The sequence below is a fragment of the Podarcis liolepis genome (genome assembly GCF_965112155.1).
Source record: "Podarcis liolepis genome assembly, chromosome: 2".
In the NCBI taxonomy this organism is placed as follows: domain Eukaryota; kingdom Metazoa; phylum Chordata; class Lepidosauria; order Squamata; family Lacertidae; genus Podarcis; species Podarcis liolepis.
The window spans coordinates 113,480,470-113,494,478 of record NC_139555.1 but is presented as its reverse complement, the minus strand read 5'-3'; the positions used below and the strand labels follow the sequence as shown (position 1 = coordinate 113,494,478).

The window sequence follows — 14,009 nt, the reverse complement described above, 5'->3', positions numbered from 1 at the left end:
AGCTCCCGGGCAGCCAAAGGTTCCCCACGCACGTTCTGCTTCCCAGTGAAGCTTCCCAAACTCTCCAAAGGGGATCCCCATGTTGAATGCATTGCAGTAATCCAACCTGGATGTGAGTAAGGCAGAGAGAGATAGGGAATTGGCCCGAGGGCCACGTTCCCTTGGGGTCGGTCTTGTGGGGCCCGAATGCCCCCTTGCACACTTCTCCATCTGGGGATTGTCCCAGTTCAACAGCACACCCCAGCCGAGTGCAGAGCATTTGGGATAGCTCTGTCGGTAGAGCATGGGACTTGCAATCTCAGGGTTGTGGGTTCAAGCCCCACGTAGGGCAAGAGGATCCTGCAATACAGGGAATTGGACCAGGTGATCCTTGTCATCCCTTTCGACTCTACAATCCTATGACTCTACGAGGGCACAGAACAGAACCGGCTAGAGGTGGGGCCTAGGGAGAATCCCAAGGGCTGGGTTCATAGGTTTAAGAGGGCTGCATTTGACTAGCAGACCTGAGGTTCCCAACCGTAGGACGAAGGCGTGCAGCCGCATCTGGCTTACTCAAAAAGAGGTGCAGGCAGCTCACCCGTCTCAGCTGGGCAAATGCCCCCCAGCCACTGCTGCCACCGTAACCCGATGCTAAACGGCATCTGGGAGGACTCCCAAATTGCAAACCGGTTTACTGTGGCTCCTCAGGCTTTCCTGTGCTGAACGCTAGCTTTCAACAGGCTTCCTACTCCCTAGGACAGGCTTCCTCAACCTCGGCCCTCCAGACATTTTTGGCCTACAACTCCCATGATCCCTAGCTAGCAGGACCAGTGGTCAGGGATGATGGGAATTGTAGTCTCAAAACATCTGGAGGGACGAGGTTGAGGAAGCCTGCCCTAGGATTTCTCGCTTGGGTTTTAGGATCTGGTACCTAACATGCAATGGCCTTGCCAGGCCATTAGTCTCAGCCGTTTTAATTAAATAAAATTGTGTTGCTTGCGCTTCCCTCTCACATCTGCTTTGCTCACGTTGACGCTGTGTCATCAGGGACCCCAAGGTAGCTTGTGGTGCCCATTCTAGGAATGAGGAGGAATGATGAAAAAGAAATTGTTCGGTTTTCCCCCCCTTTCCCCAGCTGAAACAAAGCGAGACTGAATTGCGGAAGTCGGAAGAAGCCATTGAGAACTTCAAGAAGATGCTCTGAATACGTTGATCCTAAGGGGTGGGTGGGAGGGAGAGGAGAACGTTAAGCCCTTTTACCTTGAGAAAAGAAGACTCGTCTTCAGTTCAGCTCTCCTTGGTTTATTCTATTTTCTGCAGAGACATTAAAATATTTTGCTGAGTTAGAAGGTTGTGGTGTCATTGGTGTGGAAAGAAGCAAGGGAATGCAAGGCATGGCCAAGGAGGGGATGCCTAGCCCTTTGGGTCTGCAGGCGGGTTCACATGTTGGCACTGGTCAGTTGTTTGCTGCAGCCGTCAAGTGATGACTCCGTATGGGTGAATGGGCCATTGCATTCAAACGCAAAGGTTTAGTGGAGTTGGTTTGTACATCCACCTGCAATCAAAACAAACGGTAATAAAATAAGGAGAGCTCAATTAAAGGTAGCCAGGGCTCATCCTACTCAAAGTAAACCCATTGAAGCTAATGGACATGGCTAACTTAGGCTCATTCATTTCAGCAGGTCTGCTCTGTATAGGATTGGAGTCAATGCTGTGGATCTGTTTGGAGTCGAGTCAAGACCGTGCTTAATTTATTTCTGCACTTAATTACCAAGAACAGTGCAATTCACTATAAACCATACAAATTTGCATAGGTTCCCCGCATTAGTGCATGTGTAATTTTTACTGAAACCCTGATCATCTTAACTCATCCACCTCTTTCAGAAGGCGGAGTCCGTTCCCTATATACTTCAGGCATATATTTTGCAGTCCTGAAAGACTAGACACTTAGCTTTTTTTTTGTTGAGCAGGGGACATTTTGCTTTTGCTTTTATGTCCACTCCCTAACTATGATGCACACACAGTCCTAATGGCAAATTCACACATGGCGTTCTTGGTGTGTCTCCCCCCCCCCCCCACTGACCTTGGTTGAACTTGTATAGCATTTCTATGTAATCTTATTGCTGCTATTATTATGATTAGACGTGTTAGTCGCTTGTTACCCAGAGCTCTTCAAGAAACTTACAACACGTTTAAAAACCTCTTCTGGTGCTGCATAACAGAACAGAAATAGTCAAAATAAAAAATTCCTTCCAGTAGCACCTTAAAGACCAACTAAGTTAGTTCTTGGTATGAGCTTTCGTGTGCATGCACACTTCTTCAGAATCTGAAGAACCAAGAACTAACTTAGTTGGTCTTTAAGGTGCTACTGGAAGGAATTTTTTATTTTGACTATGGCAGACCAACACGGCTACCTATCTGTAACTAGAACAGAAATAATTATTCTGGTGGTGAAGCAGACCCTCCTACACCAAAACATCCAAAAATAGGGCCTCTTTAAGAATGTGCTGCAAAAGGCATAGTGAAATGGTGGGTCTCCCACTTCACCATGATATGCTTTCCATAGACATTGGGAGAGACCCCGAGGGTCATCTAGTCCAACCCCCTGCTATGCAGGTATCTCAGCTAAAAGCGTCCCTGACAGGTGGTCCTCCAACCTCTGCTTAAAAACTTCCAAGGAAGGAGAGTCCACCTTCCAAAGGGAGTCCGTCCCACTTTCAAAGAGCTCTTAACTCTCAGAAGGTTCTTCCCGATGTTTCGCCGGCATCTCCTTCCTTGTAACTTGAAGCCCTTGTTTCGGTTCCGACTCTCCAGAGGAGAGGAAAGCCAGCTTGCTCCGTCTTCCATGTGACAGCCCTTAAGATATTTGAAGAAGTCTATGCGTTCCCCTTGCCTCCAATTTTAGCTAAAAGGCTCTGCCTGTCCCATCCTCTGCCCGTGAACCTGTGGTAAGTTTATCCACTCAGGAATGTCCCGGTCCTCAAAACTTTCAAATGTTTAATCACGTCTCTCTCTCTCTCCTGAGTACATTCACATGCCAGCTGAAGAGCTTTTGAATTGCCCTAAGGATTTCTAATAGCAAGATACACACATATATGTATTTCAGCAAGGTGAAACAGGGTTTCTGAATTGCTCCATAATTATTCTGCTTCTGTAGCTGTGTCCTTAAACTTTGGTGGAATTATATAGTTGGCAAAACTTTGCACAGCAGGGCTATAAACATTTGCAAATGCAGTTCCAGGTGCTGTGAAAAGCAGAGCTCGGGAACCGCTTGGTAACTCACGCACGAATCCTTACCTAACTTGACAGCCAAACTTAAATGTTATCGCCTGAATACCCCAGAAAAGTTGGGCTCTCATGCCTCCTGGTCTGCTAGTCCTGTCTCCTCTGGTATTCTCACAACTCGCCCTCACCACGCCCTCTTAAAGCATCCAGCAGTTTCTTGCCACTATGACTCAGTTCCATCTTCTGAGCCAAGAAACCACTTAGGTTAATGCGTAAGGACCTTGTCCCTGATGGGTGAAAATGGCTCTCTTGTGGGTTAGCCGTAATGCAGAGGAGTGTCTGTGATGGAGAATGCTTGGGTGTACTTTTTTAAAAAATTGCCCTCGTCAGCACACAAAAGGGACCTGTTCTCCCCCTAGGAAGCCCAGGAGGCTGACATTTGACCAGCTGCATCCATGGAATACTGGTCCACCTAGTTCAGTATTTCATACACTGGCTGGCAGCAGCTAGCCAGGGTTTCTGTCAGGGGTAGCATTTCCAGTCCTAATTGAAGATGCCAGGAGTTGATTCGGGCCTGTTCTGTCACTCTGAAAGATGACTCTTTTCTAACAAACACACCTGGGAAGCACTGTATTCTGGGGAAAATAAGACCCACCTGCTCTAATTTCCATGCCAGGATGCTGTTCCCGGAGAAGAGATGTTGACCTGTTAAACCACCCCCGGAATGGTAGGGGAATCAGGTCCAGCTCAAGACATTTTGACACCTGAGGCAGACCACAAAATGGCCAGGGAAGAAGGGGAACAAGCTGGGAATAAAAACACACACCAGGAACAAGGGTGGTGGAACTCATAAGGCTTACTGGGAAATGATATACAATGAAATGAAAAAGATGTTCAAAATAAAGTTTGTAAAAAAACCCAGAAGTCTCTCTCTTGGGAATTATAGGGACAGAACTACCTAAACTGTATAGTTACTTGCCCAAAAATGGAAAGAAGAAGTCCCAGCAAAGGAAAAATAGATACAAAAACTTGCGGAATATGCAGAAATGGTGAAACTTACTGGAAGAATAAGAAATCAAGATAACAAGCTTTTTATAAATTAGTGGAAATGGTTTATTGGATATTTACAATAAATTGTTTACAAATAAATTGTAAACAGATAAAAACACTGGCAGGATTATTGTAATAACCTGCAGTTACGTAAGAGTATATATTTAAAGAAGATAAATAAATAAATTGAGTGAATTTGGATATGCAGAATATATTAAAAATAAATTTAAGGAACCGCAGAAAGGGGGAAGGAAGTCGAGTCTGAAAATGTCAAAATGATTGTAAAATCAGTGAAATGTATATATCTGAAAAGTAAAATTTTTCAAAACAAGGGTGGTGGAACTCAAATCACCCGTATCCTGGCCTATACAGTGGTTGAAGTGGGAATCAAGGGATATTGTGGGGTGGGGGGTTAGTGAACTGCTCTGAATCCCACTAGGTGAGCGCAGAGCCCAGGATACCCCAGAGGGCATCCCTGCCAGAGGTGGGAGGAAAACAACCCCATAGGTTGCTGTGGAGGTGGCACTGTGGGCACAGATCCATTCTCCAAGGAGTGCACTACAGGCGTCGCTAAAACCTCAGTAATGGCAGCAGCAACAGCAGCAGGCGGCAATTCCTTGGAGGCCAGATCTGCAGCCCCTGCGCATCTTGTCGGCTGAGGTGGTCGCCTCACGCCTCATGGGTGGGCCGGCAGAAGGGAATTGTGCGCGTATGGACCTCATAACAGCTCTCAGCATAATTAACAAACTACAGTTCCCAAGTTTTTTGTGTGAGGGGGGAGGCAGAAGGGGTACGATGCTACCATTATGCCAGTGTAGCGTAATGGTTAAGAGTGTTGGACTAGGCCTGGGAGACCAGGGTTCGAATCCCTGCTAGGCCATGAAGCATCGCTGGGGGGACTTTGGGTCAGTCGCCATCTCTTAGCCTAATTTTCCTCACAGGGTGGTTGTGAGGAGAATCGTGTACACAACCTTGAGATCCTCGGAAAGCAAAGGTTGGTATATTAAATCATGAGCGTAGCCAGGATTTTTGTTGGGGGGGGCAGGCCTTTCGTTAGGGAGTGGGGGCAGAACCTCAGATTGCTATGTCTTTTTATTGAATGTTATTGATTAAGTGGGCGGCAGCTGCCTTTCCCTGCCCCGCCCCCAGCTACACCCATGTAAAATAATAAAATAATAATAATAATAATAATAGTAATAATAATAATAATAATAATAATAATAATAATAATAATAATAATATATTTATACCCTGCCCATCTGGCTGAGTTTCCCCAGCCACTCTGGGCGGCTCCCAACACAATATTAAAAACACAATGAAACATCAAACATTAAAAACTTCCCTATACAGGGCTGCCTTCAGATGTCTTTTAAAGATAAGATAGCTGCTTATTTCCTTTACATCTGAAGGGAGGGCGTTCCACAGGGCGGGTGCCACTACTGAGAAGGCCCTCTGTCTGGTTCCCTGTAAACTCACTTCTCGCAGGGAGGGAACCACCAGAAGGCCCTCGGAGCTGGACCTCAGTGTCCGGGCAGAATGATGGACGTGGAGACGCTCCTTCAGGTATACTGGGCCGAGGCCGTTTAAGGCTTTAAAGGTCAACACCAACACTTTGAATTGTGCTCAGAAACGTACTGGAAGCCAATGCAGATCTCTCAGGACCGGTGTTATGTGGTCCCGGCAGCCGCCCCCAGTCCCCAGTCTAGCTGCCGCATTCTGGATTAATTGCAGTTTCCGGGTCACCTTCAAAGGTAGCCCCGCATAGAGCGCATTGCAGTAGTTCAAGCGGGAGATAACCAGAGCATGCACCACTCTGGTGAGACAGTCCGCGGGCAGGTAGGGTCTCAGCCTGCGTACCAGATGGAGCTGATAAACATCTGCCCTGGACACAGAATTGACCTGCGCCTCCATGGACAGCTGTGAGTCCAAAATGACTCCCAGGCTGCGCACCTGGTCCTCCCAGGCTGCGCACAGTTACCCCATTCAGGACCAGGGAGTCCCCCACACCCGCCCGCCCCCTGTCCCCCCCCAAAACAGTACTCCTGTCTTGTCAGGATTCAACCTCAATCTGTTAGCTGCCATCCATCCTCCAACCTCCTCCATGTATTAAATGAATGAATGAATGAAGACTGGGCCTAAATTTCAACTGCAAGGCCAGCCCACTGTTGCATACAGATGACTGGCACCCCCTTGCCCTTCCCTCGAATTACTGGATTATTTTAATTATTTGGAGGAAAAGGAGAACGAGACGTGCAGTCCTTGGGATTACTGGGAATAAGCGCCCCCGTGCAAAAAAACAAAAACCTCTTTGTAAGACACCGTACGCGGGACGGGGCCGAACATTTAATAGGTCAGCTGGGGTGGAGGAGAATTTCACAGCCCGGGTCGGCGGGATCACCAGGGGGCCAAAATTTCCTCCGCCCCCCCCCCCAGGCCTTGCTTTAACCAGAAACCCTGGCCGGCTAGTCCTTGGGAGAAGAAATGATGGGGGGGGGGGGGACGCGCATTGCACCTGCAGGATCTCTCCGGGCTGCCTTTTAAGGGCGCATCCAGAAAAATAAAAACAGGTGGAGAGCCTCGCCCGGGGAGGCGGGTGGATTTTGAGAGGGGTGGGGGTGGGGGAGGCAATCCCGGACGCCTGGGTCCCCCAGGCAGGACCCGGGGGCTTGATCTGCGCGCCCCGCCTTTTCCCTCCCACTCTCCTTTCCTCCTCCGTTCACGTGCGCTGTAATTATAGCCCGTGACTGCAGCGGCGGCGGCGGCACCGGCTGGCATCGTACCTACTTCTTCTTGCCCTCTATTAATAGGGGCGGGAGATCCGGTGTCCCGGCAGAGGGGCGGCGCCCGCGGAGGCAACACCACCACCACCACCACCCCGCTTTGCCGAGGCGTGGGAAGATAGATTCTAAAGGAGGCGCTGCGTGGTGGGCTCCCCTATCATTCCCGGGGCTTCTCCTCCGCGACAGGTGAATTGCTTCTGAGTCAATTCCTGCGGCTGAAACCTGCCCGGTAAGCCTGGCGTCTTTTTTAGGGGATCTTGGAGGGAAGCGAGGGGTTTGGGGCTGGGGTGATCTGAGAAAAGGGCGGAGTGCCTTCCTTCCCAGGGGATCGTGTTTGTGTTTGTTTTGATCTGTCCTTCCCGTGAGCACTCAGGGCTGATTTCCTTCAGAATGGAGAGGTTTGATCTTCTTGCAGTCCATGGGACTCTCAAGAGTCTCCTCCAGCACCAGAATTCAAAAGCATCAATTCTTCGGTGATCAGCCTTCTTTATGGTCCAGCTCTCACTTCCATACGTCACTACTGGGAAAATAGTGTGGCGCAAAAATGTATAGGACAAGTTCAAATATCTGCTGGAAATGTAAAGAAAAAGAAGGTACCATTTATCAAATGTGGTGGACTTGTTGGTACCTTTGTTGTTGTTGTTGTTGTTTAGTCGTTTAGTCGTGTCCGACTCTTCGTGGCCCCATGGACCAGAGCACACCAGGCACTCCTGTCTTCCACTGCCTCCCGCAGTTTGGTCAGACTCATGTTGGTAGCTTCAAGAACTCTGTCCAACCATCTCGTCCTCTGTCATCCCCTTCTCCTTGTGCCCTCCATCTTTCCCAACATCAGGGTCTTTTCCAGGGAGTCTTCTCTTCTCATGTGGTGGCCAAATATTGGAGCCTCAGCTTCAGGATCTGTCCTTCCAGTGAGCACTCAGGGCTGATTTCCTTCAGAACGGATAGGTTTGATCTTCTTGCAGTCCATGGGACTCTCAAGAGTCTCCTCCAACACCAGAATTCAAAAGCATCAATTCTTCGGCGATCAATAAGCTGTCATAGTCTTCAGCTTCTTTAAAAAAAAAAAAAAAAGATTTGGGCTCTGGTTTGGGTCCTCACTTGCCATAGGAAACCCATCAACCCATTTATACTTTTCAGAGTGTCCCTCTTTTCTAGGGACAGCCCTGGATTCACAGAAACCCTTTCTGATTTGATCCACTTTTTATTAGGACGACCCTATTTTCATTGGAGAAATGTGGGAGGGTATTATGGAGGTATGCAAACCCCCCCACCCAAGCCAAGGAGATAAGCAAATATACAATCTTTAGAAGACATCTGAAGGCAGCCCTGTATTGGATAGTTTTTTGTTTTTTGTAAAGTTTAATGTTTTACTATGGTTTTTTATGTACATTGGAAGCTGCCCAGACTGACAACCCAGTCAGATGGGCAGGGGCTAATAATAATAATAATAATAATGGAACAGGACATCCCAATTTCCATCAGATAAATGTTGGAGAGTGTGGATTTTTTAAATTTTATTTTTGCTATATATAATTGTATCATTGTATCATTGCTAAAAATGTAAAGGAAAACAGGTTTAGTGGTGCAGGAGGCTCAAGTTGCATGCCAGCCCGGTGCCTGAACAGCTCCTATTGCAGGGGTAAAACTAGGCTTTATTTCACCTGGTTTGGCACCCCCCCCATGTGAATTTGCGTCCATACACACACACAAACACACAGGCTTCACACGGGCAAAAAATCTGACTACCCTCCCCTAGTTACAGCGCTGCCTATTGACTTGTGTGTTCGTCCCCATTTTGCTTGTCCATGTGTAACCATATAACAGTGAAGTGTGTGTTGCTATTCCTGTGTTGTGTGTTGAAAGCTGCAAAGGGGGTGGGTGCGGCTTGTGTAGCACACGGCGTTCTGCCGACTGTTCTTCTACTACTTAATAGCCTACAAATCTCAGGTGGGTAACTTATTCTCATGACCGCAGGCCATAGCAAACATTGTCGAACGCAGTTATTCGGCATTGCCCGTGCTTGGCAAATGACCCAGTGGCGAATATAAGGGTCAGTGAAACAAAAGCACTTAAAGAGAGTGTGCCGTTATTAAGAACGTTATCCTTATGGCAATGGCGCAAGCTGGTTTCTACAAGATAAGATTGATGTGGTTTTGCCGTGGCAAATGCAAACAGATATTTCCAGAGGTATAGCCAGACAGCAAAAAGCAAAACAAGGAGACTTGTGGCTCCTTTAAGCGAATTGTATCATAGCATAAGCTGTGTTGGACTATTGCCTGTTAATAAAAAATAGTCGGTCTGAAAAACAAACAAACTGGCCCTCTTGTTCCAGATTCGCAGTTGGTATAGGGCAGTCTTTGCTAACATGGTCCCCATCAGAAGTTTTGGACTGCAACTTGTATCCTCCCAGGCCCAGCGTGGAACACTTTCACTAAATTCAGGGATGGGGTCCTCCAGATAATTGCTAGATTCACTGAGCCTCCGGATAATTGTTAGACTCCGATCAGCCTCAGTGGGCAGGAGCTGGTGGGAAGTGGAGTCTGGTAATGCAAGCTGGTTTGCATGTTGCTTACGCCTGCCCTGCTTAAGAGGAAAGACGGATGTTTTAATAATTGCTAATGGTGTGGACAATGTAGATAGGACAAGTTTTTTGGGAGGTCCTTTCTCATAGCTCTGGGACTTGGGGATGCCTAACAAAATTGACCAGCAGTAGAGTCAGGACGGATCAAAAAAGAGACAGACAGACAGAGTACTTCATAACAGCTTGTAACTTACGGGACTCTCTGCTACAATATACTGTATGGTGGTGCCCCTGAGCCGTCTGGCTTAGAGGGCTTTAAAAAGTCGAGAGGCACAATCTGATGTATCTACCACAATCTTTTGACCAAATGGAACTGTTAGGAAGGGCTGTAGCTTTCTGGTAGAGGCCCAGCTTTGAACAGAAAAGGTCCCTAGTTCAATCCATGGTGTCTTGTATCTTTTTAATAATTTAATCATTTTTAATTTAATATTTTTAATTATCTTTTTTAATGATAATTTTTATTTGGTTTTACAAATATAAAATTAAAACAATCCAAATTACATATCCATATTTAGAGATTTCTCCAAATCTCTGGACTTCCCACCTTCCCTTCCATGGGTCTTATTGTGCACCCTCTCAACTGCATATTATATCATAATGCATATTTTGTATCTCTCCATATTGCCCATAAATTTCGCTATGTTACAAGGGTTATTAAAATCCTGCCAATGTTTTCATCTGATTACAGTGATCTCCTAGATAATTTTTTTTCAAAGGGCTCTAGGCACGTTCCATTGTGCATTTGAAATTCTCTTCATTCATTCAACGGTGGTTTGAATTTAAAGGAAGTTTTCTCCTACCCTAATGCTTGGGCATAAACATCGTTCTACCTCGTAGAAAATGACAACAATGTTTTAAAAGTAATTCCCCTCCCCCCATTCTTTGTTGAAGTTTTGGTCTGCTTGCTTCCTGAGCTTTCCAGTCGGATTTGCCATTTCGGCATAGTCCAATAGCTTGGTTTGTCATTCCTCTCTGGTAGGGACTCTGTCTTCTTGCCATCTCTGGGCGGTTAATTTGTTCTGGAGGTCCGTTCTTAACCTGAAGCTCTTCTTAACCTGAGGTACCACTTTAGCTAATGGGGCCTCCCACTGCCGCCACACGATTTCTGTTCTCATCCTGAAGCAAAGTTCTTAACCCGAGGTACTATTTCTGGGTTAGCGGAGTCTGTAACCTGAAGCGTCTGTAACCCGAGGTACCACTGTATTTTCTGTTCCTTTCGAACAGTTCCTTTCGAATGTCGGTACCTAGAATTCCTAATAAAAAAAAGCTGCTGCTGCTTCTTTTTTACAAAAGTTATTTTAAACATTTTTTTCAATTCATTATATATCATTTCCCAGAATGCCTTATATGTCCACCACATATGAGAGAAGATGCCTTCCTTCATGGCGTCTTGTATCCAGGTGGGGCTGGTAATGTCCCCTGCTTGAAATACAGGACAACTGTTACCCGCCAGTGTTGACATTGGTTTAGCTCCATGGCCAAGTGGTCCGCCTGCATAAATTAGCTTCCTCTGTTCTGTGGATGAAGAAGAAGAGTTTGGATTTGATATCCCGCTTTATCACTACCATAAGGAGGCTACCCTACCCTACCCTACCCTACACTACCCTAAGTGGCTAACATTCTCCTTTCCCTTCCTCCCCCACAACAAACACTCTGTGAGGTGAGTGGGGCTGAGAGATTTCAGAAGTGTGACTGGCCCAAGGTCACCCAGCAGCTGCATGTGGAGGAGCGGGGAAGCGAACCCGGTTCACCAGATTACAAGTCCACCGCTCTTAACCACTACACTACACTGGATCTCTCTCTACATTCAGGACAAAAAAGCTCTCTCTGGCTGCTGTTGGAAACAGAACCAGGCTAGATGGACTTTGGGGTAATACAGCTATACAGCTGTTCTGGTCTCCCTGAATTCAGGACTGTATTTAAGTTTGCACGGCTGGCCTTGCCCAGTCACAACCAGACAAGATATAGCTCAAAAGGTGCCAGCTAGGTGAAGGAATGCCCAGGCTGCTTTGGCTGGCTTCCAGCTCGCTGAGAGTTCGGGTGTGTGTTGTCAGTTCTTCAGTGCCACCAGATCTTTCTGTGGCACACCCCCAGTCAGTACAGGGGGTGGGGGCTGGGATCATCCATGCTTGGGAACATTGTGAACTTGGATTCATGTGCTCTCAGCAGCATGTGCCACCCCCGCTGTTTCTCTGTGCTGTTTTTGTCAGTTTGGGGCGTGTGTGTTATCCAGGAGTGTAGCCAGAGCTGTTATCTTCTCAGCCCAAGCTGCTTTCCTTGCCAGCTGAGTTCTAAGAAATGGCACAGATCTCAACGGCCAACATGCAGAGTTCGCGTCGGGGTGTGTGTGTGTGACACAAGAGACCACCAAAAAGAGACGGATACCACGGATTCCACTGCGAGTTTGTTTGTTTGTGTGTGTGTATTTCATGCAGCTTTGGGCTGAAGCCCTTCTAGGTAAGGAGGAGTTCCATTCAGGTTTTTCTAGCATGAAAATATCAATGGTCTGTAGGAACAGAATGGCGGTCATCCTTCATCTCACAGCAGGCCAGTGAATTGTCCAGAGAACGTTTTGTTAATGGTTGGCAAGGAACTGGAAAAATGACACACTTCCAGAGATTACTGACTGGCAGATACTCATGTTAGAATATCTACAATTAGCAAAACTGACAGGATCAGTTAGAGGAATATCGAAACGAAAAACAACTAGAGAATGGATAATATTCAAGAACTATGTAAAACTTTATGGTACAAATAATTCCATATTAGCAGAAATTGAGTGATATTTGTAAAGAAAACGATTAGAGGAATATATACAAAGCAGAAATGATATTATACAATACAAATCTGTGTTAAAAAAGAATGTTTATATTACAGTATAATGAGAAGGATGGGAAGTATTGTGTCGAACATTTTTATTGTGTAAATAATATTGTCTTGTCTGTCTTTTCCTCTTTTGATTTTTTTTTTACTTCGTGTATTTGTTATTTCTTTATTTTTTCTTTTCCTCTTTTTTGTTTCTTTAAAAATTTTCTATTCTCTACATAATTTTCTTTTTTTTCATAGGTAAAGAAATAGCATATAAAGTTTGTATAGATATGCAAATTTTTAATCAATAAAGAAGAAGAATAAAAAAAATTGTTGGTATAATATCTTGTAAGTAAGTAAATCACGTGGATGCTGTGATGAATCAATGTATGGAAGTGTTTAGTCTCTGCATGTACAGTTTCTCTTCGGCATGTGTGAATCCACTTGCTTGGGTCGTTTAGGGCTGGGATCGCCAACGTGGTGCCCTTGGGGTGCTGCTGTATTTTGTTGCAAGCTCCTCAGAGTGGCTAGGTACAGGAAATAAGTTGTTGCTGCTGTTGTTGTTACATTCCTCCAGCTCCCATCAGTCCCGCAGGGTGCACCTTGGTAATACGGCGCAAGGTCAAAATCTGATCCTCTCGCACCCCTTGCGCCGCCTTCTCAAAGCTGGCGAAAGCTGGGCAATTGCTTAGGAGATGCCAGAATTTGAACCCAGGATATTCTGCCTGCAAAGTAGATGCTCCACTACTGAGTGATGGCTCTTCTCGTTGTGCAGAGGCCTAGCCTTACCCCCTCATGAGCACACTTATATAATGCATGCATTTGCAGGGACATTGTTGTTATTTGCAAGGGGGACAGCCACATTCACACTTGAAAAGCTAAGTGAAGTGGGCTGATGTGCCTTCCAGGTAAGATCCTGTGATTGTTTAGCTGCACAAAGGTGACAATTCCGGTAAGAAGTCTCAAGTGTACTCTAGCAGAAGCCACTCCTGCCAAGCAGCGGAGGAGAAACCACCAGCCGCTTTGCAGAACAGAGAATGCTGCAGAGTCAAAAACAGTTGACTTTGGGCCTGAGCCAGCCAAGCACTCCTTACGGTTCTTGAGCAAGAATTGCCTACTCAGGATCACCAAATATAGGTTAGTTACAGCTCAGGACAAGAAGATCCTCAGCAGGCATTATTGCACCGTAAATTTAAAGTGCATCATGGGATTCTGGTGGAAAAATAAAGTAGACCCAAACGAGACTAAAGTCAGTCTGCTCCTGCTGTAAAAGATGAGCTTCTTATTTACTCAGGGAAGCAATTCCTTTTGTGATGTGTTGTTGCTGTTTAGTCGTTTAGTCGTGTCCGACTCTTCGTGACCCCATGGACCAAAGCACGCCAGGCACTTCTGTCTTCCACTGCCTCCCACAGTTTGGTCAGACTCATGCTGGTAGCTTCGAGAACACTGTCCAGCCATCTCGTCCTCTGTCGTCCCCTTCTCCTTGTGCCCTCCATCTTTCCCAACATCAGGGTCTTTCCCAGGGAGTCTTCTCTTCTCACGAGGTGGCCAAAGTATTGGAGCCTCAGCTTCACGATCTGTCCTTC

General features: G+C 46.3%; 3 protein-coding genes and 1 long non-coding RNA gene across 15 annotated transcripts in view; 3 read left to right on the top strand and 1 right to left on the bottom strand.

Moving 5' to 3' along the window:
• VARS1 (valyl-tRNA synthetase 1) overlaps nucleotides 1-1,325 on the top strand; it is a gene marked incomplete at its 5' end in the record, with an annotated part of 33,829 nt that extends 32,504 nt beyond the window's left edge. For both annotated transcript variants that reach the window (XM_083491191.1, XM_083491190.1), the window contains one exon: nucleotides 1,115-1,325. In XM_083491191.1, the coding sequence (XP_083347317.1) occupies nucleotides 1,115-1,183 (69 nt within the window). In that variant the 3' untranslated portion in view covers nucleotides 1,184-1,325. The remainder of the gene's footprint in view (nucleotides 1-1,114) is intronic.
• Nucleotides 1-14,009, top strand: part of DDAH2 (DDAH family member 2, ADMA-independent) — a 323,504-nt gene that overhangs the window by 119,036 nt on the left and 190,459 nt on the right. The window lies entirely within an intron of this gene.
• Nucleotides 1,266-4,175, bottom strand: LOC310702239. Its single transcript, XR_014523391.1, has 2 exons — nucleotides 3,277-4,175; nucleotides 1,266-1,534 (listed from the first exon to the last, which is right to left on the bottom strand). It is a non-coding gene; the product is annotated as an uncharacterized lncRNA (long non-coding RNA).
• Nucleotides 6,725-14,009, top strand: part of VWA7 (von Willebrand factor A domain containing 7) — a 41,044-nt gene continuing 33,759 nt past the window's right edge. For 2 of the 11 annotated variants that reach the window (XR_014522925.1, XR_014522926.1), the window contains exon 1: nucleotides 6,937-7,263. The gene's annotated coding sequence lies outside the window, so the exon portion shown is untranslated. Of the gene's footprint in view, nucleotides 6,822-6,928; nucleotides 7,264-11,729; nucleotides 12,073-13,400; nucleotides 13,561-14,009 lie in introns of those variants that run through there. The other 9 variants (XR_014522927.1, XM_083491396.1, XM_083491391.1 and 6 more) reach the window with 8 other exon arrangements.